At 53.8% G+C, this 24,838-nt stretch overlaps 9 protein-coding genes across 9 annotated transcripts; 3 read left to right on the forward strand and 6 right to left on the reverse strand.

Moving 5' to 3' along the window:
- Positions 1–2,798: 2,798 nt before the first annotated feature.
- Positions 2,799–4,240, reverse strand: NCS54_00253200 (Hypothetical protein; the record flags this gene model as incomplete). Its single annotated transcript, XM_053148129.1, has 3 exons — positions 2,799–3,140; positions 3,203–3,662; positions 3,711–4,240. The coding sequence occupies 3 exons, from the start codon at positions 4,238–4,240 to the stop codon at positions 2,799–2,801; spliced, it is 1,332 nt and encodes a 443-aa protein (XP_053004104.1).
- Positions 4,241–5,232: 992 nt separating this feature from the next.
- NCS54_00253300 (Phosphatidylethanolamine N-methyltransferase) lies at positions 5,233–8,283 on the reverse strand (the record flags this gene model as incomplete). The annotated part of the gene is made up of 3 exons (XM_053148130.1): positions 5,233–5,307; positions 5,368–8,024; positions 8,088–8,283. 3 exons carry the CDS (start codon positions 8,281–8,283, stop codon positions 5,233–5,235), a joined length of 2,928 nt encoding a protein of 975 aa, XP_053004105.1.
- Positions 8,284–11,223: 2,940 nt separating this feature from the next.
- NCS54_00253400 (Eukaryotic translation initiation factor 3 subunit G) lies at positions 11,224–12,229 on the reverse strand (the record flags this gene model as incomplete). The annotated part of the gene is made up of 3 exons (XM_053148131.1): positions 11,224–11,448; positions 11,502–12,135; positions 12,201–12,229. The coding sequence occupies 3 exons, from the start codon at positions 12,227–12,229 to the stop codon at positions 11,224–11,226; spliced, it is 888 nt and encodes a 295-aa protein (XP_053004106.1).
- A 1,007-nt stretch (positions 12,230–13,236) lies between these two features.
- Positions 13,237–13,587, forward strand: NCS54_00253500 (CYSTM domain-containing protein; the record flags this gene model as incomplete). The annotated part of the gene is made up of 1 exon (XM_053148132.1): positions 13,237–13,587. The coding sequence occupies one exon, from the start codon at positions 13,237–13,239 to the stop codon at positions 13,585–13,587; it is 351 nt and encodes a 116-aa protein (XP_053004107.1).
- Positions 13,588–13,937: 350 nt separating this feature from the next.
- On the reverse strand, positions 13,938–15,309 carry NCS54_00253600 (FAD-binding-3 domain-containing protein; the record flags this gene model as incomplete). Its single annotated transcript, XM_053148133.1, has 2 exons — positions 13,938–15,016; positions 15,066–15,309. 2 exons carry the CDS (start codon positions 15,307–15,309, stop codon positions 13,938–13,940), a joined length of 1,323 nt encoding a protein of 440 aa, XP_053004108.1.
- A 561-nt stretch (positions 15,310–15,870) lies between these two features.
- On the reverse strand, positions 15,871–17,644 carry NCS54_00253700 (MFS domain-containing protein; the record flags this gene model as incomplete). Its single annotated transcript, XM_053148134.1, has 6 exons — positions 15,871–16,224; positions 16,283–16,746; positions 16,804–16,871; positions 16,924–17,082; positions 17,131–17,443; positions 17,491–17,644. 6 exons carry the CDS (start codon positions 17,642–17,644, stop codon positions 15,871–15,873), a joined length of 1,512 nt encoding a protein of 503 aa, XP_053004109.1.
- A 1,444-nt stretch (positions 17,645–19,088) lies between these two features.
- Positions 19,089–20,075, forward strand: NCS54_00253800 (F-box domain-containing protein; the record flags this gene model as incomplete). Its single annotated transcript, XM_053148135.1, has 1 exon — positions 19,089–20,075. The coding sequence occupies one exon, from the start codon at positions 19,089–19,091 to the stop codon at positions 20,073–20,075; it is 987 nt and encodes a 328-aa protein (XP_053004110.1).
- Positions 20,076–20,189: 114 nt separating this feature from the next.
- Positions 20,190–21,470, reverse strand: NCS54_00253900 (Hypothetical protein; the record flags this gene model as incomplete). The annotated part of the gene is made up of 1 exon (XM_053148136.1): positions 20,190–21,470. One exon carries the CDS (start codon positions 21,468–21,470, stop codon positions 20,190–20,192), a length of 1,281 nt encoding a protein of 426 aa, XP_053004111.1.
- Positions 21,471–22,149: 679 nt separating this feature from the next.
- On the forward strand, positions 22,150–24,061 carry NCS54_00254000 (AB hydrolase-1 domain-containing protein; the record flags this gene model as incomplete). Its single annotated transcript, XM_053148137.1, has 2 exons — positions 22,150–22,704; positions 22,766–24,061. Exons 1-2 carry the CDS (start codon positions 22,486–22,488, stop codon positions 24,059–24,061), a joined length of 1,515 nt encoding a protein of 504 aa, XP_053004112.1. The 5' UTR covers positions 22,150–22,485.
- Between the last annotated feature and the right edge of the window lie 777 nt (positions 24,062–24,838).

Consider the following 24,838-nt stretch of genomic DNA (forward strand, 5'->3'; position numbering starts at 1 on the left):
AGTGTTTGTATGCCAGGCGTCACGGTTACGATGAGGGCATTGCGATGTTCAAATATTTGACGTCGCAAGAGGCGTTCCGTCCGACGACCGAAATGGAGGAGCTATGGTTATGTATGGGGGAGCGGCAAGGACAAGGGTCTGAGAGGACTCTGTGACCACTGTACTCAACGACCCCGGACCCTGGTGCGGCCGGCGGTGGAAGAGGGTGGTGGAGAATCGGCGGAGGAGATTTAACGATTTGGGAACTTCTGGAGAAATGGACCGTTTGCTGGCCTACCACAGCGGGTGTTTGAGGGATCCAATTAGACGAGTCAACGGCTGCCAGGCCCCAGAGTCCCAAGACCACGGAGCATGGAGAGCCCGCGAGGCAGGGCAAGGCAGGGCATGGCATGACAACCGAGGGCAAGACTGAACTGGCTGGGCTCGATTGTGTCGGGCGCAGCTCTGGGCAATGATGGTGGTGGTGGTGTATGCCCGTCGTCTCGTCTCGTCTTGTTCCGTCTCGTCTTGTTCCGTCTCGTCTTGACTTGATCGTGACAGCTCGGGTGATCCAATCTGGGGAAGCCCTCTCGTTTCGCCGGCTTCGCGAGACTCCGTTGGCCATTCTGGAGCACTGTCCCGATCCGTCCCCCAGAAGCTAAGTTAGAATCGGCCGCTTGACGCTCGCCCCTTGCCCAGGCTTGTCATCACCCGCCCGAGCCAGTTGTTCCCGTTGAAGCAGCCAGGTAGGGGACAATCTTTTGATGAGGGAGGGTCGCCTCCAGAACGGATTGGTGGGCCGGTCATATCACAACTGATTGTTGTGTGTGGAGAAGTTGGCCATGCGAGAACGGTCGTTGAAAGTCTCGTCGTTCCATTTTTTTCTCGGGATATTCTTGAGACTTGTCACAAGCTTGGACGCTTGAGTTCCAGGTTGTTTGAGGTCAAAGAGCGTGCATGAAGAAAAGCTCAAGTTGTAATCTGAACCAAAACATGTGCGTTGTGAGGCTTCCGCACTGTATTTACAGGGACCAGATCCACCTGGGGTGCAGCTGTATGCGCGACATGTTGCTGCTGCTAGCGTGCTGTAGCCCAGTGCGCTCTCAAGTGTATACAGTGCCATACCTTCCTTTATCTGCTCTCCTCCGTCCCATCCATCCAACTTGCGTCATTTCACATCCTGGAACTGTTTGGTTTTTGTCCAATTTCTTTTCATCTAAATCTTTTCATTATACAACTCGGTTGCTAGAGGTAACTGGCTGCTAAAACCGCAAGGTTACTCTGTCGTGAGCTCCCCTAGGTATCTCGGTCTCGCAACATCTGTACCTTGTCCGGCAGAGCTTGACCAGACGAGTTGGAGATGCTTCGGTCTAGACCTCGTGGTCAATCTAGCCTTGCTGCTTCGGGTACTTGATGATCGCCTCGGATAGTAGCCGTGCCCTGTCGCTCGGGAGCCATGGGACCAAAAACCTCTCCACCCATCACGATACCTCGGATCATGTCTCTTCCTTTGACTCTCAGAGATCTTCAAGAATCTCCGGAAAGACGGGAAGGCTGATGAAGCTACGATGGGGCCAACAGCCTCTTCTCGAGGCAATACGCTGGGGCAATATAGGTCGTCAATGGGCGCCGGTCAGCATCTGAACGCACTGTCCTGCGAGTCGCCCTCAAGATGGCAGCATACGAACGGCCCGAATAGGAGGGCAACTTCGGTAGAGCCCTGTAATCCTACCCAATCCGATCCTCAGCCCGTAGCCGACCTGGGGCCCAGTGCACCCCCTCCCGGTCTGGGGGCGCTGCATATGATGGTCCAGTTCGGAATGCTTGTCAAACCTGCGGGGAAGCTTGGGGTGTGGCACGTTGTCTCCAACAGAGGGAAAGGTTGGCCAAGGTTGTCTGACTGACGCCTCCCAGATCATTTCGCTCAGTGCAAGTACCGACACGCGGGCTGACGCTCACGCCTAATGCGACTTCAAGGAGCCTGACCTGGGTTGACAACCTTTAAGCAGCCGCTCGATGTTGAACATAACGACGGTCTCAGCCACGGCGCTCACCGCAACAACTTCAGGAGTCTTTGCGAGCTTGCTCTCATGCAGCTGCTGTAGTCTCATCACATGGAAAACTCTAGCCATGCATCATCACTACACTTTCTTCGGCGGGGTCCTATGCACCCCAACCGTTGCTTCACAAGGCTTGCCAGCCACGAGTTGAACTATTGAAAACGACGAATAGAACCTTGTCGGATTATCGGAACTTGTCAACTTCCGAGTCGGTTCTGTAATAGAAGTAAAATAAGGTTCTTGCATGGATCCGTAGAAGGCTTCTGTACTCGGCTCCGAGGGCCCCGTGTGCTGCTTTGAAACAAGTCCGTCCCACTCGTAAGTATCTGCAAGGAAGAAACATTAATGCACTGATGCTATAACATGCTTCAGGGCGTTCCCCCTGCATCGGAAACTGCAGATAGCACGATCGCCACAGCTCCGAGATGGTCGATCACCTGGGGACATGGCAGCGGAGCAAGGCGACCTGCCCCTGGCACTGCAACCCAACTTGCTCGGCTTTATCCTTCATCGGACTCGGAAGCCGTCGACCCGGACGCGATGTTCTACGCATTGACGTCTGATCGAATGCAGATGCGGCTGATGTTTGAACGACTCTAACAGGACGCACGTCTCGGAAGGTGGGCGGCGCCGTCTGACAGCTACACGACTCTCATGTATGCCCTCAAGCCCAACAGAGACAAGGTGCATCACGGAAGAGGACCGGAACTGCTCGTAAGGGGGACAATCAATGCTGACTTTGTTTGAAATATGGCCTGATCACTCATTAAACACGACTGCTGTGACTCCGCCTTCCACTTCGGCATACGCAACAAACTTGCCCAGCAAGCCTGTTTTGACATCTCTCTCCATGACGACAACTCGGCCATCACTCTGAAGTGCCACCGCAACCAAGGTTCCGGCCTTGTTGATGGTGAACTGGCGAGGGAAACCTCCTCCGCAAGGCACCTCCTGACGTAGGTTGAGGTGCCCCGTCTCAGCATCTATCTCGAAGTTGATGAGTGGGTCCGAGACGATACTCGTAGTGTTGCCGGGATCAAAGTTGGGTACTTTGAGAGTGTTCTCGTTCCGAGAAGAAAGGATAAGGAATCTCATGTCAGGCTGTGTGAAGAATGTTAGCTGACGTTGAACCATCCTTCAGGACCCAAGAGGTTGGCACTTACAGAGACGACAACTTCAGAAGCTGCCGCACCCTCTGGCACATCCTTGTCCTTGCCGTGGACGCCACTCTTCCAGATTTCCTCAAAAGCGATGGAGTCTTGGCCGTACGCCACCTCATAACCGACGATTGTGTTGCCCAACTCGGTAACAACATACATGAACGTCTTGTGCTTGACAGCAAAGGCGATGTGTCGAGGCCCGCTGCCAGCAGCAACGGCCAGCGGCCCAAGCTCTATCAAGCCAGGGCCCGCGTGATCGACAAGATATACGCGGATGAGGTCAGCGCCTAGATCTGGCACCAGGACAAATCGACCACTGGGGTCAACAACCGCGGCATGAGGATGCGGTGCCTCTTGCCGCGAGGGATTCGGGCCAGGCTTAACAAGTTCAAACTCTTGAACTTGAATAGGAGATATCTTGGCTGGATCCCGAATGTCCCAAGTGGAAAGGGCTGAACCACCGCTGGATGCTCTGTTAGCTTTTGGACCTCATCACGAAGGGGTAACATACTAATGAGCCACCACAAGGCTGTGGCCTCGGTCACCATACAACGAAGCGCTGACAGGCCCAAAGACAGTGGACACATTGTCTAACGGCGTCAAGGACCCATCCCGGTTTGTCCTAAAGGACACGAGCGAGCCATTCTTGCCATCCTTCAACCCCTCATCGAGGCAGTAAAGAAGCGAGTCCCGGTCAGCTAGTGCAAGCCACGACGGACTCCCAGCACATCCCTCGGTTGTCGACACAGGTGGAAGAACAACGACAACGCCCCCTTGCTGTCTGACGCCTGTGATGTTAAGCGTAGTGACAACCCCGCTGTAGGAGGCCACATAGAGGAAAGATTCCGAGAGCACATGGTCTTGCAAATAGCCGTGGGTCATGCCCCAAGGCGCATACCCGCGGTTAAGGGTGTGGTACGCGCAGTGAAGCAGCAGTAGAAATACCGGCACCACGAAGAACAGGGTCGAGACCAGCATCGCGGTGCTGTTGTCCCGAAAGGGGTTCCCTAACGAGTCAGCCCGCCTGTGAAGCAACCCCATTGTGTGATTCCGGTTCTCGGCAGCGTATTAAAGCGGCAAGTCGATAATCAGATCGGACTCTTGAGAGTTGACGACGATGATCAACAACAAAGCAAAGCAACCTGACCTCACGTTAGCTATCCGGCGCTAAGATTCGAGCAAGCATTGCCCGAATGGGCTGGACAGGGGGACTTTAGCCGACGGCGTTGCTGCAGGGGGATGGGATGGGATGGAATGGAGTTGATGCGGAGCAGGTGGAGAGGGGGAGCGGGTGATGAAGGAAGCGATTGCGGGTTAAGGGAATAAAAGGAAATGAGAGTGAGAGCGAACATGAGCGTCCATGGAAGAGTCAAGTTGGTTGAAGCTGGGGAGGATTTGTTCGACCCTTCTTTTCAGTGGATGCCCTGCCCTGTGAGACACACAGGGACAGACAGGGGCTGGTGACAGCTTCAACAGCCACAGCAAAAGCCTCCCTCAGGTCGATGCCATGCCATGCCATGCCATGCCATGGATGCAGTGGCACCCAACATCTGAGATCCATCCATTCCACGTTTTAACAGGTCACCATTCGTACGTATGTATCATGTGCCCGTTTCACATGCATCCATTTCCATTCTTAATTAATCATATCCCGGTGGGTGGGTTCAACGGCCGAGGGCCCTGCCTCACATCCATCAGCAGCAGCAGCAGAGCCACATCATGACACGGCCGCTTCCAATCTCACATCATTCCACGAATCATGAAGCGTGTTTCATCAGCCCACCATCTTCTACACCCAACAGCTTCCTCAAAAGAAATGGTCATAAACACCAGATGTCATTGTCTTTTTGTATCAACTCCTATAGCTGGAAAAATGTCCAAGCCCGTATTTACTCCCCTTTTTCCTCGTCTTTTATCACATTTTCCTGGTATCATATGGATCTTGAACTCATCCCGCCGCCATCACCCCTTTTCAACACAACACAATCCTAGACTCTTAACGCTCCAATCATCACTTCCTCTCACTCCCAAGCTCAGGCCTTCTCGGCAGGGAAATCTTGGATCGCAGGCGTAGTGGTTCCTCTTGAGCGGGACATGCTGTAAGGTGCCTAGACAGAGACAGTTAGTATCAAGTTACAATCAATCGAATCAATATTTCTTGCACGTACCAAAACTTCCTTTGCGTTGCAGACTCTCCAGGCAAGTTTCCTCACACTTCCGTCCGCAGCCACGACAGGTGGTGCAAACTCGATGCCAAACATTTCTCGGATCGCATATACAATTCTCTTGGCGTACTTGGTGTCTCGCTCAACGTGACCACCAAACGGTTCCTCGGGCTGGTTAGGCGCAATATCAGGATCGCGGTCCAGGCAGTTCTGAATGACGGGCAGAAGAGCTGACTCGACTGCTTGCTCGTAAAGTCCCTTAGCACCAACATCAACGTCCTCCTCGTCAAATTTGCTGATACGGATCTCGAAAGGCTCGGAAATGCTGAGAACAGTGTGGTGCCCATCATGGTGGTATCGGAATTCGAAAACACCTTGTGTCCACCACAGCTTGTCTCCTCGGAATTCAACCTCGCCTTCCACCATGTCGGTCTCGGTCGCCTCGGTTGTCGAAACAGGATGCTCTTCCACAGCAATGCTAACGTCGGCTGTCAACGAGTCATAAACGCCAGCATTTGTAGGTGCCCAGCGTCCCAAAGATGGCACCTCGGTCGTTTCCCTAGAACGGTTGTCCGTTACCATGTAAAGGCCAATCCAGTCCTTCTTGCTGTGACCCACGGGTGCCCTCCACTTGACTCGAAGAGGCGCGCCGTACTCGTAGCTCATAGTCTTGACTTGCTTGGGGAATCTGCCAGTCAAACTCTCCTTTCCAGTGAACTTCTCGTCGATGGAGGCGCTCATCGAGGGCGTGCCCTGAACTGAGAGGGAATAAAGCTTGGGATCGTGGCCTTGCAAGTCGGGAGCGATTCGTGTGATGGTGAGTCGGGCGGGAGCCATGTTGAACAGCGCCGAAGTGTCCCTGACAATAGTCTTGACACCAGCTGCAAACTTGGGTCGAGCAGTATCGAGGAAGTCTTCGACAAATTGAGTAGTATCGTCCAGCACCTTGTCGACGCTCTCCTGCCATCCCTTGACGGGTGGGGGAAGCGAGCGCTTGATGAACTTGGTAAGTCCCGCCTCTCTGCGAAGGCTCCGGCCATAGATCTTTTGCATGTGCGGTCGCTCGATATACGAGATGTAGAAGACGGTCAGGATCTGAGTCACCAGGGCCATGAGGAAGATGGATCGACTCCAGGTGATGAGCGCAGCGCCCCAGACACCAGCAGTTCCAAAGAATCGGTCAGGGTTGTTGAGGAATCGGTAGATGGACTTGTAGGTCAGCTTAGCCTGCTGGTCAAAGAAGAAGTCACCGCAGAACCATCCGAACTCGCCAAGGGAGTCATAGACGCTAAAGGCAGTCCACAGCTGGAGGGCCACCAGTCCGGCACCGAGAACGTGCTTGAGCATCACCAAGCCATAGGCCCAGTCCTCAGGGGGAGAGTACATCTTCCAGCACGCAGCAATGAAGGCGGTGTTGCACATGATCATACTGATGTGGTGAAGGCCCTTCCACTGACGCCATGCCTCGCCAGCACTCTCGCCGAACTTGAGGAAGTGACGCGTCCACATCTTGGTCTTTGACTGCTTATCCAGGATGAGGCCGAGGCCGAGATGATACCAAACGCGCCACGCCAGTGCGTGGAGGACAAAGATGGCTTGCCAGACGGGAGTTGAGGGCGTCACAAAGGTGAGGACAGCTACATAGGATGGCAGAACAATGACGGTAAAGTCAGGGACTCGGAACAGGTCAATGTTGTTCAAGCCAACGAGGTTGTGGACCGGAGCGGGCGATTCCTTGTGTGTAGGGGCAAGAGTCTGCTGGTCGAATGCGCCCTCAAGCGACTTGATATCGGCAGGCACAGCATCACCTTGGCTCTCAGAGGCAGTTCGCTTGCGAGGGGGCGGAGGGTTGTAGGTCTTCTCAATGTGAGGGTTCTCAACAATCACGAGGAAGGCGAACTGGGCCAAATGAGCGAGGATGGAGATGAAGAGCACCTCGTAGCTGGCGGCCATCATGGAGATGCCATAGTAACCCGCATAGCCGATCGAGTACATGGGGTGTGGAGCCATCTCAAAGACACCGTCAAAGGTCAAGTCCTGGTCGATGAGGTAGAAGAAATCTCCCCAGTACCAGGCAAAATCCTTGACGACGCGGTGAGCGTCCAGCTTGACCCAGAGGTTGAAGCCGATGAGAGAGATGCCAATGGCCCATCGAGAGAAGCCGATCAGGGGGTTCTCACCCTCGGGGCTGTGACCACAGACGATTGCAAAGAGGCAGTAGGACACGAAATCACACATGAGGATCAAGTCAACTACCCTCCGGAAGACCAGCCATGTGTTGTACTCAATGGGGGCCTTTTCGAACTCGTAATCTTCCTCAATCTTTGTCTCGAGCTCGTGCTTGAGCAGGTTGTAGAGCCATGGTCGGGGGTTCTTGCCGGTTGCTGGGTTCTCAAAGAGCTTCCAGCGACGAGCCCAAGTGACGAGACGGCGATGGTTTGACTGAATCTGAAGGAGAACGCCAATTCCGATGTTGTAGGAGGCTCGCCAGAAGAGAAAGACAAAAGCAAAGACAATGCGCTTCCAAGCAGAGGGAAGGAAATAGGCAGCCAAGATGTGAAGACCAAGGATAGTCAAGACAATTGCATCAGAAAAGTTCTTTGGCTGTCGAGGATCAAGAAGTTGAGAAACCATGTCATGAGTGGTGGGGACAATGAAGACTGTTTTGACATGTGAAAGTCAGCCAACGCGACAAACCATCTTATGCCACTATCAAAGCGTACCTGTGCCGTCCGGGGTTCGTCCATACGTCTTGCTTGCCTTGTCGGATGACACATTGGCATCGGCATCGGCATCTGACGACTCGCGACTGTGCCCTGGTTGTGAGGGGAGCATGTCTTGATCGGCCAACGACTCGACCCCAGGCTGCCGAAGCCGAAGCCCAGGGCCGGTGGAGGGCAGATCGGCGGCAGTACTCATGACTGAGGTTGCTTGATGCTCAGCAGAAGAGCAATGTTGAATTGACGAGACGTGTGTTGATGAATTGGACGCCCTTGAGGACGAAGGGAAAAGAGAAAGAAATGGTTTAGAAAGTAGAAATGGCGAGTGAGGACGGGACGGAACCTAGAAACGGACAACTGTTGGGGAGGCCCCTCGTGCGCTCGAAACGACGTCAGGGCTCCGCTGAAAGAGCACGGGGCCAGTTGATTGAGCTCTGCTCTGTCTGCTCCGAACGGGACACGACAGGGCACCTCAGGACAGGGTCTGGAGCTTGAGCTGCTGGAAGCTGGGGCTAGCTGATGCGTCGTGAGTGGAGGGAGAGGAGGGATTTAGCAGGGGAGCCGCGCTGTGCCTCGATTTATTCCCCGGACCTCTTGCAGGAGAACGTGCAGGAAGCCACCAATGGCGCGACTTTGAAGGTTCGTCTGGGCTTGTGGTTAGTCGCTGATCTGTTTGGTCTGTGGGATTGGATGCGAATAAGAATGAAAGAGGGTGTGGTAGAACTTGACGGAGGCAAAGAGCAGACAGACTTGCCCACCGTGTAACACATGCCACCTCCAGTACAGGCGGGGAGTAGCTTCCCTCCCGGCTGCAGCTGCTCCTGCTGCAACCGTTCAAAGGGGGCCACTGAGCGAGCGCTGCAAGGGAGCAGGAGCCGCTAAGCCCACTGTGACACCGTGGAGCCCGCCAGCCTTACTCAATGCGTGGGGCTAGGAATGGCTCCAAACACCGCTCAAAGAAAGACTTTGGACTTCCATCAACTTCTCCACCTCTCGACGCCTCAGTCGCGTGCCCTCCCTGTTCGGTCCGTAACTTGGGAACAGAGCCTCCATCGGGTGAGTTCCCTGCTCGAACCATTGCTCTACGGAACATCTCCTGACACCTACGGCCTCACATGACCCGACCGACGACAGCTCCTCGACGCCGATTCTACCCGGAGCCTGCCCTGCCGCTGCAGAGACGGACTGCAGCCGGCGCCCGGCGCCGTGATTGAGGACGCCTCCCGATAGGTACCGCGGGAGCTACCCCACCAGTCGGCGGTGGGGGCTCGGATGCGACTCCTGTGAGCTTCGACCGTGGAAGAGGCCCAGTGGCTTCTTTCACGTCTCACTGATCCTTGAAGGCCAGCGCACGAAATGGACCCTCATTTAAACGAGATCCGTGGGGTACAATCACATGTGAATCTGAGCAGCAGAGAGGAAAGAGGCAGCATCTCAGATCAATGCTTCGCCCTGCTACGGCTGAGATTCAAAGTCAACATTGAGGTCATTGTGACTCGATACATTTGCAAAGTTGCTGCCATCAAAGTATCGATTTCAGCCCATACTCGCTTGTCCGCTTCTCAAGACCTCCCAAGGCCGTGGGCACGAGACCCTGAGCTGGATCCGGAAGCGACTCTCTCGCGATCGTCCATCACCCCAAGCCCTAGTCATCAAGCCTTCAAGGGTCTCGACCTGCGACCCTTGCTTTCACGAGCTAGTCGATTCTGTTGAGAGCGAAACACGCCAATGGCTAATCTTACAGTGGCCTTTTCTAATCCGCCTCGAATGAATCCCGAAGGGATCCCGTTGACCCGACTGCTGGAGGCGAGAGAGACATTTATCCCGCAGTGTCTCGTCCCCGCTATTGAGCCAGTTTTCATCTTAGAATAAGCGGTTCACGAGTTGTTGGGAAGCTGAAGCTCATTGGCCCCTGGTCTGTTTTCGTCCTTTAATTGCTATCTCTATCACCTTCGTTGTCATTCCATCCTTCTCAGAGTTGAGACATGTGCTGGTGGGCAAGGATACCAGCTTGCGGTCGTCCCCTGAAATGACGAGCTCTTAACGACTCACATAATTCTCAAGTCTGAGAAATCGCTAAATAATTCCTATCTTTGGGTCGAGTCACGGGCCGACTCTCAGGGAGCCCTATTGGCACGGTTAAAGTCTGCAGTGCCCTGCTTTACGAATCGTCCAGTTGGAAGAATAGGATTCCATGGTGAGAGGCCTCGGCACTGCATTGAGCCCTCTGCATACCACACGTCAATCACCGCTCGCGATACTCAAGTTTAGTGTGCATTGTTCCTACTAAGAGGACACCGCAATTTCGATCGGGAAGCAAAGACGATTAGTGGCTCTGTTGGGCTCCTCTGATTTCGCCATCGAGTCTTTATTCGGTCTTTGAACTATCTCGGTATGTACGACCTAAGAAGTGGCAAGCTGGGATGCTACTAAAGTTCCTGGTCAAAACATACTTGAAGTACCTGACCAGACAAAGTTGTTTGGTAAGAAAGGGGCTCGGTCGTGATAATTCATTCCATCCCTTCTCTTCAAAGAGGAGAAACCAGGTAAAGGGACCATCAAACTCTAGGCCACGGAGATGACTTGAAAAGACCTTTCAGCTTCACTAAACAAGTGTTGTTTCCTGTCTTGGGCACTTTTTTATTTGTTGAAATGAAGCCCAGTGGATGTTTGACAGACAGCTCTAGCGAGCCGGCTCCAACAGTGCAGAACCAAGTGTTCAGCAGTTTCAGAGATCATACACCTCCAAGTCATGGGTATCAGAAGGCCGTTCCCCATCATATCCAGGCCCTGGTCGAGTCTAAGCTTTCTTGGCCTGAACATGGCTGCTTATCTGCCCAGGATTATCCAGAGCCTAATCGAACGACATGGACGTCTACGACCCACGAGCAGACAGATACAACCCAGGTTGATCACAGGCATATCGCAGCACTTGTCATGCAACAGTAATCATTCAACGATCTGGTCCCCCAAACATTCTCGCCTCGTCCAAAATCACAAATCGAAGCAGGCAATATCACTTTTGTGTCCCCATCTCATCTCAGAACCGTACCCAGACGTCGAATCATGAGGTTGAAGCCCTCAACCAATGCATTACCGTGCCCCCTAACTAACCCGTGACGACAAGAATTTAAAATCCCTACTGAGCCTTCTTGGCAAACTCCACCCGGAGAATGAGATGCTTGAAACCAAATCCGTCCATCTTTGCGCAGGCCTTGACAGCGTCGCCGCGGTCTGCGAAGCTGATAAAGGCGAATCCCTTGGCCATGCCGGTTTCCCGGTCCTTGGCAAGGAACACTCGGGTGACACGACCGAACCGCTCGAACATATCGCGCAGCTCTCCCTCTTCGGCCATCTCGGAGACCTGTGGTATAAAGTCAGCATAAAACGCAAGAGTCTCGGGACGGCAGCACTCACGTTGGTGACGCGCAGCGTAGCAAAGTCGTCCCTCTCGCCAAACTTGGATCCCATCCGCTCGCCAGCTCCTCCAGTGCCACGCAGCGCAGGAGGCACATATGAACCCTTCTTGGCACCAGCCCCACCAGCGGCGGCGGCAGCAGGCTCGTCGCCCATGCCAGCGGCAACGTCGGCGGCGCCGCTCTCCCCGATGGGCGCCATGGTGTCCTTGTACGGACACCTGGCAGTGAAATGTTCGCCGTTGCAAATACGACACTTGACCTTCTTGTCCTTGAGCTTGTCCTTCATGGCCTGGGCGTTGGGGTCGGCCGTCTCGTCCTTGGCATCCTTGCGCCAGTTGATGCTTGGTCGGAAGATGATGTTCTCGCCGACGGATGTGGTATCGGGGGCAGGGCCTGGGGGATCCTTTGCGCTGAGGCCAAACTTGGACCAGGTTTTTCGGTCGGCAACGCGGGGGTTTACGGTCTCGGTGTGGGTGATGAATCGGATGCGGCGAGTCGTCTTGACCTTCTCGCCGTCGTCATTGTAGCGGAATGTGATGACGGTCTTGGTGCCGTCCTTGTTGGAGATGGTCTGGGGGGGAGGGAGATCGGTGGAGGTCTCCTCGATATCGTCGTCGTCGGCCCAGTCGTGCCTGTTTGATGGTGGGGTTAGTCAGAGGGCATATCGATACCCCAGTCCGAACTGCGCTGCACTCACTTGGGCTTGTTCGCAACGGCGGCAGCCATGATGAATCGAGCGTATCCGGGCGACTGTTTCTATATCGTCGTTTTCTCGCGGTGTCGTCGGGATGCGTCGTAGAGCTTCGTCGGGGCGTCGGTTCGTGATCGTGGGGTTTCTTGGTGATGGATGAATTTAATCACTTTTTCGTGGTGCGGCGATTGAACGGTGGTGGGGCAAGTGTCAAGCCACAGAACAGCTCCGAAGGAGCAAAGTCACATGATGTGCACCAGCCACAGGGCCTACGTTATTCCGCCCCTGAGAAGCTGCCCAGCCATTGTAGTGTGATACATTAAGTCCGAGTCTTTTTGTTGAAACTTTGGAGGCGTATGCCACTTTCTGATTTGGAATCGTGCCACTCTGTCAAGCCAAAGCGTCACTGATATCCCGGGAATATCGGCACGAAGCGACAAACGCCTCGAGGGAGTGGCGCAGTGTTGAACTCGTATGCTTACCCAACCGAGACTGTTCCATGCATCTGTTGGTTTGAAAATAGCTCGTGTAAGAAGCGGTGGAAACTTGAAACACATCGAAGACAACCAAATGTGCATTCAAATCTCCAAAAAGTCAGCGTCGTAGATGCACGTTGGCGCTGGCATCACAATGGGAGGCCTTCCAAGCGCTCCGGTTTGAGATGCCAAGCTTTGGGTGAACGGGGGCGTTCGGGCCTGGAAGGGCCAAGCGTGGCGCAGCTCGTTGCGCACACCAATCCCGTGCCGCGTAGTCCCGCAAACGCGGCCTGTGGCGTGCAAGGGGCCATGTGAGAGGGAGAGTTTAGCACCGACCGACGGACACCAGACACTTACTTTACTACTAGTTACGAGCTTCCTCTCCTCACCGTCGTCTTTCCTTTCTCCTCGTCTCATCAATACCTACATCTCTCCTTCTGTTCATATCGACTGATATCCTATCCTTCTTCGCGAACCACAGATCGGGCCTTCATTCCTGCGCGCTCCCTATTCGCAATCAACCACTCCCTCCCCTTTTCAGTCACACAGCGCATTACCGCTTCACCATGGCCTACAAGCAAGACGAGCCACCCGCCTACGGTCCTCCCCCAGGTGCCCCCCAGCCTACCTACGGTGGCTATCAGCAAGATCCATACCAGCAGGGCCCTCCGCCGGGTCAGCAACCCTACTATCAGCAAGGTCCTCAAATGGGATACTACAACCAACAGCAAGGTCCCTTCCCAGCTGGACAGGGCCCCTATCCTCCTCAGCCAGGTCCTTATGGCCAGCCCGGCGGTCCTCCTCCTCAAGGCTACTATCCCGAAGACGATAGGAGAGGTGGCGGTTCTGGAGGTGGCCTCATGACTGGATTGCTCGCCGGTCTGGCCTGCTGCTGCTGCTTGGACTGCCTTTTCTAAACAAAAAAGAAAAATCGACTACACAAAGACCTACCACCGCGATATCACCGTCACTATACTGCGCAAGCTTCTTGAGAATTTGATGGCAATTGGGGCCTATTTCGCGAAAGGCAGGAGACTAGGGGGCGAGCGCAGCGTTGGCGCATCTGAAGACGGGCAGAATTCACTGGAATATTAAAGGCGTTGGGGTTTCGTTTGATTAGGTACCGGAAGGACTCATTCAGCTGTTTTTGCTTGTTTCCTTGATATCAAAGCACGACTTCTAATCATATAATTCACCTGAACAAATGCAGACTAGTATATGCTGTGTGTTGTGCATGTGTGGCCACAGATCTCAAACCGATCTGATACTATACCCCGGCAAAGAGTGTCTTGAATTCCGCCCTGACCTTTTCAACGCAGTCGTTGGTGTAAATCATCTTTTGCACGTCTGGAGATGCCCACTTGTCTGGCACGGCGCCGTTGCTCTTGTGCTCCTTGAACATCCTGTCTCTCTCCTCCTTGGCCTTGCCCTCACCCAGGTGCAACGTTCGCCCGGACATGTATGCCATCTGGACGAGGTTCGAGGTCCACTCCTTCCGAGACAGCTCATACACCTTGAGGCACCTGGCGATAGTTTCGGGCCGAGCATCAGGGGCTTGTAGCAGCACCTCGGCGATGGTCGAGCCGTCCTCGATAGCCATGGCTGCTCCCTGGCTCAGGTGCGGCAATGTCGGATGACAGGCGTCTCCGACGAGGGCGACGGACCCTTGTGTCCAGGTTGGCAGAGGCTTGTACATCCTCAGACGCCACTCGCAGACCTCTCCTTCGGGGACCAAGTTGAGCATCTTTTGCACGAGAGGGCAGAAGGTCTCAAAGACCTTGAGCATGGCCTTCTTCGACCCTTTGGTTGTGTACGTGATGGATGGGGCTGTGGCAAAGTTCTCATCTGGTTGGACCGTCGACAAGTTATAGATGGACTTGTTGGCGATGGAGTAGGCAATGATGTGGCGTTTTTCTCCTACCCATCTGACCACCTCATCACTGTCAACCAAGGCCAGAAGCTCTGGATCGTGGGCCATGTCTTCCCTCTTGAGCATGATGCGGTAGGCAGCCTGCCCAGTCTCGGCCTCTTCAGGTTCAGCACCCACCTGTTGGAGCAGCTGGGCTCGCGTTACACTCTTGATGCCGTCGGCGCCGAGCAGAATGTCGGCGTGGCATGTGTAAGGCTCCGAGTCTCTGGGCTGGACCTTGAATGACACCCTCGGGGAGAAGCTGGTGATTTCCAGTAGGCTGGTTGAGAAGTAGAACTTGATGCTGTTCTCCTTTTTGCACGCCTCATACATGTGGCCAGTCAAGGAGGATCGATGGCCACAAAGGTGAGAGTAGCCATACTTGGCCTTGATGTCAGGCATATCGACATGAGCAAGTTCGACATTTGTAGCTCCCTCTAATCATTGTTAGTCAAGTCCTGAATAGGGGAATAGATCAAGGTATACGTCTGATGCTGCTCCCTGCCACACAGGTTGACTCCTTCTCAATGCCCTCCCAGCAGCCCAACCTGTCAAGGATCCTCCCCATGTTGGGGGCCATCTGAATACCGGCTCCAACAAACCCGAGGTTACTGGCGGCCTCGTAGACATTGATATGTTTGAAGCCTCGTTTTGCCAGGGCGAGGGCGGTTCCTAGGCCACCCATTCCCGAGCCGATGATGGCGATTTCCAAGTCTCTAACGTCAGACATGTCGGCGATGAATTCGTTATCTTTGACACTTGAGGATATAATCGAAGTAAGAAATATCAAGACGCATTTATAAGAAAGGCTGGACTGGTTGTTTCTTTATCCGATTATACATGCGTCGTCGTGTGACTATCCGAAGTAAATGCCGGGATGCGGGGGAGTTCCGACGCACCTGAATGGAGCATTTTACTCCCGATTTTCGGTCGCCTCCTTTACAAGAGCAATTCGTAACGAATTGAACAAGTTGGATTTTAGCTTAGGATTTTCTATTGGGTTTCCTTTGTCATTGTCAAGGGTGGAAATGACTCTGCGCTGACTGGTTGACAGGTAGACAACCATCACAAGGAGTGGCATCAAATGCCAAGCGAAGTCGGAGGCTTTAAACAATACCAACGTCACTAACACTGTCAATGGAACTCGATCAGATATCTTCGGCATGAAATTCGGTAGCAGCATCATGTTTGATTTGTCATCTGCAACTTCATACTCTAGAGGTATTCTCATGAATCATAGCAATGTGAGTTATGAGAGCCAAAATCCAACTTTTTTTTAAAACACAAGTCATCAAGCCATGTCAATATCCTTGATCTGCTCCTTCTTCTTTTCCACCGCAAGCGCCTCGTTCATGACCTGGTTGGGGTCCTGATCGCCCGCGTCCAGAACCTCGAGGTTGCCTCCCTCATCTGCCGTTCCAGTTCGGTAACCGCTGTGGCTGCCAAAGACGTACCAGACGTATCCAGTCATAAAGACTGCCACGATGAGGAAGGCAAAGACTGTCCAGTTGCCCATAGCGTACATGGGAGAGGTGCTGCTGGGGAACAGGAAGGGCGCAGAGATACCGCCGGTGTTTGCAATGGCGATCATGCCTCCAGTGGCCAGGGCTGTCGCGGTTGAGCCTCGGACGGTGGCCGTTCGGTGCTAGATAGAAAGTCAATAACCAATTTCTGCGTGTCAAGATGCTAGAGAGTTCACTTACAGCAACAAAAGGCAGAACAGCTGCGTTGGTGCAGGCAATGATGAAGACGGCAAAGTAGCGGACACGCCAGTTGGTGACAACAGCGAGCAGAAGATATCCAGTAGCCACAAAGGCCAAGCCACCAATAACATGCTTCGAGCGCTCCTTGGTCCTGTCACTGTGAAGACAGTTGCCAATGATGATGAAGAGAGCAAAGACGTTGGGAGGAACTGTCAGGAGCTGGGCGTTGTATCCTTTGAAACCGAGCGAGGCGACGATTGAGGGAGCAAAGTATCCGAAAGCATTGAGCGAGTTGGTCATGAAGAAGTACTGAATGGCGAAGAGCCAGAAGAAGGGCTCCATGACGGTCTCCTTGGCGACCTTGCTGTCCCAGTGCTTGTCGCCCATCGAGGGCGCGTAGGGGCCAAGGCGCTTCACGGCGAATGCTCTCTCCTCGGGGGAGAGCCATGAGACAGTCTGGGGGTCTGGTCAAGCGCAGGTTAGCATAATTCAAGATGTGGTTTATATGTGTCGGCGCTTACAATCGGGGAGCCAGAACCACACCATGACACCAACAATAACAGCGGGAATGCCCTCCAGGACAAACAGCCTATTACACTTGTTAGACAACGAGATATCAACAGAGCAACTTCAAAACTTACCACTGCCAACCGGCCAAACCGGCTTTGCCGTTGAGAAAAGAGATACCAGTAGCCAGCAAGCCTCCAAAAGCACCGGCTACTGCGACACTGGAAGCAAAGATGGCCATTCTAGTCGCTCGCTCCTCTGGCTTGTACCAAAAGCAAAGGTACATCATGACACTATTCAGTCAGCAAAGCCTCTCCTCTCAAAGAAGACTCCCAACTCACCCAGGAAAGAAACCAGCCTCGGCGAGACCGAGAAAGATCCTCACAATCAGCAAACCGGCATATGTCGAAACGGCAGCGGTGCAGATAGTGACGATGCCCCACGAAACCATGATTCTGGAGATCCACTTGCTGGGCGAAAAGTACTTGAGGAGGATGTTGCTGGGGAACTCCATCAGGACGTAGGGGACGAAGAAGAGGGCCACGGCGATGTTGTACTTTTGGCCGGTGAGGTCGAGCTGGGCCACGATGTTGTCCTCGGGGGTGTCATTGTTGAGTGTGCGTGCGTTGCCCAGGTTGACTCGATCGAGGTAGTCTTGGGAATGTCAGTAGATACTTGGCTGAGTGTGTACAGATACATACTCAGCAGGTAGGTGACGCAGATCCAGGGCATGATACGGAGATCTTGCTTCCTGACGATCCTCTTCTCCATCTCCTTGTCATTGAGATCCACCGTCTCCAGACTTGGAACGTCCAGAGACGGCTTCGCAGAGAGAAACTTGTCCCAGCTAAACATTGCAAGCAGCTTCTACAATAGATTCTAGAAGGCGGCACTGGGGGAGAGGGAAGACAAGAGATGAGGGGTCAAGATCGTTGTGTTAGTCGTGCAGAAGCAAGCTTATTTAACTACACAAGACCGTTCGTCCTCCCACAACCGGCTACCTGCAGATAGAAAAACCTCGTGCCATAGTTTATCTCTGATCTTACCCCAAATGGATCGACCTACAAGATAGTGACTGTCCTGTCGAAGGAAAGGGTTCAAGATCAGGCCGGGGAGATAACGGCGGCGGTGGGCGGATGGCGGCACCGCTCATGCAGGTTTTTACCCCGGATTTCAGCGAATAAGCTAGCCTAGTAAAAGGAATTGATAGACTCTCGGCACGCAGAGCATGTCCACCTTTGATATGAATGCCTCACGGTCGTTGGTGGCCGACGGCGAGGTGCCGGCGGGTATCTGGGACTCCTGGAGAAAGCTCGTACCATGATGGACCGAACGAAGCTGGGGTGAGATGCGGGAGTCTTCCTCATTAGTCTACGAGTCCCGTGCCCCCTCTATTCTAGGTTTTTTACGTATGCGGTTCTGTTTTCTTTTGTCATATGGGGCCAGGATCTTGGTCAGGGTTGCAGCGAGTCAGGTTTGACGATCGTTGGGTTGTATCAAATCCCGCAGCGAGATGAATAAGTTGTAGCATGTAAGAGAATACCTCTATCCTTTGATCCGAGTACGCGGTTTATTTATTCGGAAAGAAGATGCTTGCTTGGAGTTCGAGTCTTGCCTCAGTGTCTTGTCATGACTTCAGGAAGAACAATTAACCACTGCCGGCGAAAATTACCCACCCCGACAATTTAGGTAGTTGGGCTGTTGCTCTTACTGGGCAGAACGTCGTCTTATTGGTCCTCGAGGTTCAGTATCTGAGACGCTATTGGTGCTTCGGTCGTATATCTAGACTCCGGCAGTTAGTCTGGTCTCGGTGAGTCCGCCATGATAACGACGGCACGGATCTCACTGTTACAGAAATAAAGTTTGGGCAAGATAAGAGAAGTTATAAGCCCGTCACGTACTCTATAGTGCTCGGCCATGCCGTTATCAAGACGGCAGCGAGAAATTGCGACACCATCTAGGGTATGTTGGTTCGAACCTATTCGCGGAGCCACGAAATAGTGTGCAGCATAGCCCATGTTCTACTCCGACAAAGGTTTGTGCCTCAATCATCGTCAATCAAGGTGAAGTTACACAGCTGGAATATTGTTTACATGAAACAGATTCACTTCATGTTGAGTGCTCATCTTCTGCCACCCGTGTTGAGATGCACGGCACAACAGCGCATCTGCCTAAGCGGGGATCATGATCCTTTTCAACCACCTGCATCAAATCACCTCCATTGACAGATCAGATCTCCAACTAAAGAAAACATTGCGATGTTAAGCATTGAGAGAATTACTCACAAACCGCTACTACCATGACTTCATTTCATCGTCTACCCACCGAGATAATCTGTCGCGTCTTAGAGTGCTGCACAAACCGAGCAATAGCCAGCACCGCAGCGACATCGCACCACCTCTATGACATCGCCATACCGCTACTCTACAAGCGACAGGCAAAGCAGGGAAACCACGACATTACCTTCTGGGCTGCTGAGAATGGCCGTATCGGAACTCTGAAGCACATCGCCGAGTACATGACGGTCCGCGTCGTCGCCGCTGAGGAGTGGACGCACCGGGTATACGACACATCGGGCGACTTTGATCCCCAGACGGATGCCGTGACCGGATGGTACTGGACGCCGCTACATGTCGCTGCGGAACATGGACAAGTCGATGCTGTCGAGTTCCTGCTGGACCACGGCGCTGATATCGATGCCCAGTCCTTGACACAGCGAGACCTCGGCCTTGGGATCGGTATAGATTCCTACAGCATTGATTTCCAAGACCGTGGAATATTCGAGTTGCCGCCTCCCGTATCGTTCTCGCCTCTTGTTGCAGCCATTCATTGCCGGCAGAACGATGTGGCCGAGCTGCTCCTCCGTCGCGGCGCCTCGATAGAGATCCGCGAGACGGCTAGTAAACGGCCCTGCGGCACCACGGCGCTGCATGTTGCCGTCATAACCGGAAACGTGGAGGCCATCAGGATGATCATAGAGGGAGGACACGCAGGGCCAAACGATCCAGACGCTGATGGATACCCACCGTTGCTCTGGGCGGCCCGATACTTGGGCGTAAACGACGACGCCTCGGCTGCTTCTATGCAACCGCTGCTTGACCTCGGCGCCGATATCAATTACATCGCCCCCAGCGACTTCTACCTGGGATCCCGTCACTCGCTGGTGACTATCCTAACCAAGCGATGGAAACCATACACAGCCGAGGCACTCATCGCCCTAGGGGCGACACCTCTCAGTGACCAGGAGTCAAGGGAGATTGATAGGGTGGCCGTGACGCACTTCTGAGACTTCACCATAGAAACTCCCCACCAGATATTCGAATGCCATACATGCGTAGAGTAGTCGTAAACATATCATTTGCTAGTTATTAGAACCCCTTGTCCTACTTATCCGCGTCCCTCAACCATCGCGCTCTCTCGAACCAACAGTCGATCTCGACCCCGAGCTTCGCAGCTCCCTCCCGCCCTCTGGTCCTAAATCTGGAGTATGCGTTGCGCTGCTCTCTCGAGCCAGGGGCGATGGGAAATCCGGAGTGACGGATCGTGAGTCGCTTCCGGGTCGCTTTGGCTTGGAGCTTGTCGAGAGCCTCTTCCGGCGACCAGAAATCGAGCCACTACTAGATCGACGGCTGACCTGGTGATCTTCACTATCCAGAGTCGGTGTCTGGCTCCTGGTGGAGCTGGTCGAGGCACGACGAACACTGCTCCCCCGGCGCCTACGTTCCTTTTCGGTTACGTGATGACGCGGATGGTGAGCGGCCTTCTCAGGGTCCTGTCGTCGGAGCTGAGGCTGTCGCCATGGGAGCCACCATAACCACCCATATTGCTGCCTTGCTAGCTGATGATCCCGTTCCTTGACCTTTTCACGTAGCAATGCGCGCCGCTCATTCTCCTTCTCCCAATACTCGGTCCGATAAAGCTCCCAGTTCTCTCTAAAGGTAGCTGAGAAAGGTTTGGCAAGGAGTAGCAGTTTGACATAGTCGCCACCTGGCGCGAGGTCCTCCTCATGGCCACCCCGCTCCTCATCTTCGTGGGGAAGTATCAGCGTGGGGTGGTTATCGTTCGAGATTTGAAGCTCCCTTTCGACCTCGCGCAAGAGGCTGGGCTCGACGTATCGGTAGGATGAGCTGGCGGTATGCGAGAAGAGGCCGTAAGTCAAGAAAAAACCAAGAGTCGAGAGCGCCTCAGCCCACCACGGTCGCCGTATTATGACGAGCTTGCAGTTAAAGCCGCGCAGTCCTCTGTTGGAGACGGCAAACCAGCGCCGCGGCCACCTGATGCCGCGCTCCCAGATCCCAGTCGCCCACACAAGAATCGCGGTGATGATGCCACCCATAAAACACACCTTCTCGGCACCCTCTACGGCCCAGTAGATAGAGCCACCGACGCCCCTACCGTCTTCTCGGGGGGCAAAGAAGAGAGCATATCCAAACATGGTGATCCAGATTGTCAGGAGCGCAAGGAAGAAGGTATGGTGACGCTTCCTGGCGCGCAGCTCAAGAAACTGGGCACGCAGCGACGCTTCGAGAATCAACAGATTCAGGTAGATCATGGAGGGCGAGCTCGGAGTATGGATAAGAGGGTCGCCCTGCTTGCCCAAAGAACTTGAGCCAGCAACTTCCTTGACGCCCTGGCTAGGGGCCGAGGCGCCCTTGACGATGGAATCGACGTCGTCGGCCATGTCGCAATTGGGGAATCCAGAGTTCTAGTCGGCCGAGTCGGTCCCAAGAGGCTGAAGAGCAGCCGATTAGGGAGAGCACGAGGCCATGCACTGCAGAGGAGCCAAGGTGCGAGACGAAGGGAGGGGGATCGATGGGCGGTCAAGTTCGGGTCCGATAAGCGACGGGAAGGAAGAACGGGAGAAGGGGATTCGTCGCTTCGAGGATGATTAATCGGACTTGGAGCCGCTGACGGCTCAGGGTAGCGCAAAACGTGGGCGATGCGAGAGATGGTTGTGGTGGTGGTGGTTGACGTTAGTTTTACTGGTGACTTTTTCTGGGGAACGTGGCGGGTGGTGGAACGTTTCTCGGTGGGTGGTCCATCGTCATCACAAGCCAAAAAGAACAGGGAGCTCCCCTCTAGGCTAGCGCCTCTGGCTCTGCAGCGCAGTCCAGGGCAGAAGGCCTTGAAGAACTTGAAAGCCCCAAGCTCGGCCTGTCGGTACTTGTATGGGGTACCTGATGGGCTAGGGTGATCCGAGCGCCAATTGCAGTGGATTCTCCCAACACGTTGGGGAAACATCGTTGGTGCAGCCGGTACCCAGTACAAGGCAAGGCCAAGGCAAGAGCGGCAGAAACCGATATATCCCGCCTCCCGTCTTCCAGGTTCCCACTAACAAGGCTCCTTGACGTTCTCTACTATTTTTTTACTTGCCTCAACAACTCCTTGACCCCGGGGGCGAGCCCTTTTACACTCTTTTCTCTGCCTCATTTCATAATCCGCTTCCAATCCATTGCTGCGGACTTGGCAATGGGTATCCCCGTCTCGTCCATTCCGCAGCGGACTTCATACCATTAACACACACCACAGCCGCCGGCCGTCGGCATCGGGACCATCCAAAAGCCGATCTCTGCGTTAACTCCGGTTCTCGACTTGCGTCACGGTCGAGGCGTCATCAATTGATTGGGGCTCCCTTATTTTGTCGCTTTGGCTGCCTGAGCCTTCATAAAGAGGCCAGGGCCCCGGCTTTGTCGCCCATGCTCAAGATTCAACCGACTTTCGCGGCGTTGCAACTATCGCGTCTTACTCTCGCCGCTTCGCTACCCGCTGCCTCTTGCAAGATGTCTACCGCAGACGGTGCCGTGCGACCCCCCCGGGCCGCTGATGCTCCTGAGGAATTTAAACATCAGCCTGAACTCAAGCCTTCTTCTGCTTTTCTGTTCCCTCTTGGTTACAAGGACGCTGCCTACCAATGGGTAAGTCTAAGTCGGCGCAATATCGGAGCGCAGTCGGGAAGAGCACTAACAAAATATCTAGTGGACGAGTCTTGCCCCTCAGGCTGTTGAGCGCAACCTTTTGAAGCTCATGCCTCACCTAAAGGAGGCTAATGACAGCATCACAAATATCGATACCCCCGACCGCCCCGATCCGTATGGCACCCGAGTATGGAGACGGACAATGGTCCACCTGTCGGGCAAAAATCGCGCCCTCAACGAAGTCACGGTCGAGCGGGTCGGGGAGGAGACGGAAGATGCTCTTGTCATGATCCACGGATATGGCGCCGGTCTCGGCTTCTTCTACAAGAACTTCGAGCCCCTTTCGCGCATGAGGGGACTGAAGCTGTATGCGCTGGACATGCTCGGCATGGGTAACTCAACTCGCCCACCATTCAAGATTCACGCCAAGAAGAAGGAGGACCAGGTTCTTGAAGCTGAGAGCTGGTTTATCGATGCTTTGGAAGAATGGCGAAAGGCCAGGAAGCTGGAGCAGTTCACCCTGCTAGGTCATTCTCTAGGCGGCTATCTTGCTGTTTCCTACGCCATCAAGTATCCTGGGCGCCTCAAGAAGCTTATTCTGGCCTCGCCGGTCGGTGTGCCTGAGGATCCTTACGCTGTCAACGCCTCCATGCCTGATCCCAACTCTTCCTCGCTGGCGAACGAATTTACCGAGGACCAGCAGAGTACCACAGATCATGCCGGTACGCTCTCCAAGCACAAGCCTGCCTCCAATGTTTTGAGACGCCCTCTGCCTGGCTGGTTCGTCTGGCTTTGGGACCAGAACATTTCGCCCTTCAGCATTGTTCGCATGAGCGGCCCTCTTGGCCCCCGATTTGTCTCGGGCTGGAGTTATCGGAGATTCAACCACCTCCCGCAGCTCGAGTCCCAGGCTCTCCACGACTATTCATTCTCTATCTTTAAGCAAAAGGGCAGCGGCGAGTACGCGCTGGCATACATCCTCGCCCCTGGCGCATACGCTCGTCGTCCGGTTATCAACCGTATCCAAGAAGTTGGCCGACAACTGATTCCCCAACCCGACGGTGCCCCGCCAAAGAGGGAAACAGGTCTCCCCATCGTTTTCATGTACGGTGAAAATGACTGGATGGATGTGGCTGGCGGCCTAGCAGCACAGGAAAAGCTCAATGACAGAAGACTCAAGGCACTACTCCACGGAACAGAAGAGGAGAAGCGCAATGAGAACGGCACAACAAAGGTCCTCCTGATTCCCAAGGCTGGCCACCACCTGTACCTGGATAACCCAGATGAGTTTAACGACATGATACGCAAGGAGCTTGAAGAGACGAGGGCAGATGAGCGACGAAAACGCGGACTATAGACGACATGACTCAATCTGCCATGAGCATCAAAAGGAGAAGGACAAGGGAAGGATTCATTGGATTGGCGTTGAAATGGGACTTGCTTGACCAAGGCCAGCGCCAGGGAGACTTGCACGCAGCGCCTTGACGTGTGCGTCGAGAGAGACCCAGACCGTTACGACCTGTCGGTTTGCTGAGCCGCTTTGGAGGGGCGTTTTCTGACTTGTGCTGCGGCATCATTAGACTTGGATACAGACATACACGGCCTAGCATGGCTATTATAAAAGTGTTAGACAGCGGTATAAAGATTCATTCTCTGTAATAAAGTTCAATTCTACTCTAAACTGCATTGCTTTGGGTCTATTGCCATGATGTAGCTGGGCCACTGGTGTTGAGTGATGATTTGAGAGCCGTACGTGATCTCGACAAACGGAGAAGAGAGTCATGGGCACATGAGTCCACCACAACACGAATTATGTTAAACGAGACCTCTATAATGTTGCAAAAAGATATAGACATCTCTCCTAGCCGCGAAAATATGCAAAAAAGGCAAAAAGCAATGCGTAATCTGGGAATCGAACCCAGGGCTCCCCGACGCTGCTCGAATGGCAACGGAGAATTTTACCACTAAACCAATTACGCCTCTCTTATCACGTGATAGCTATAGTAAACATTGGAGACTAAGTAGGCCAGAGAATCAACCTGAGGGCTATCATTAGCCCATGACCAAGTCAGGTGAATCCCATCACCATTACCTTTCCACGCCTCGGATAGCGGGGCTCTCCTTTTTACTTTGT

The sequence above is a fragment of the Fusarium falciforme genome, chromosome 2 (assembly GCF_026873545.1).
Source record: "Fusarium falciforme chromosome 2, complete sequence".
Taxonomy (NCBI): domain Eukaryota; kingdom Fungi; phylum Ascomycota; class Sordariomycetes; order Hypocreales; family Nectriaceae; genus Fusarium; species Fusarium falciforme.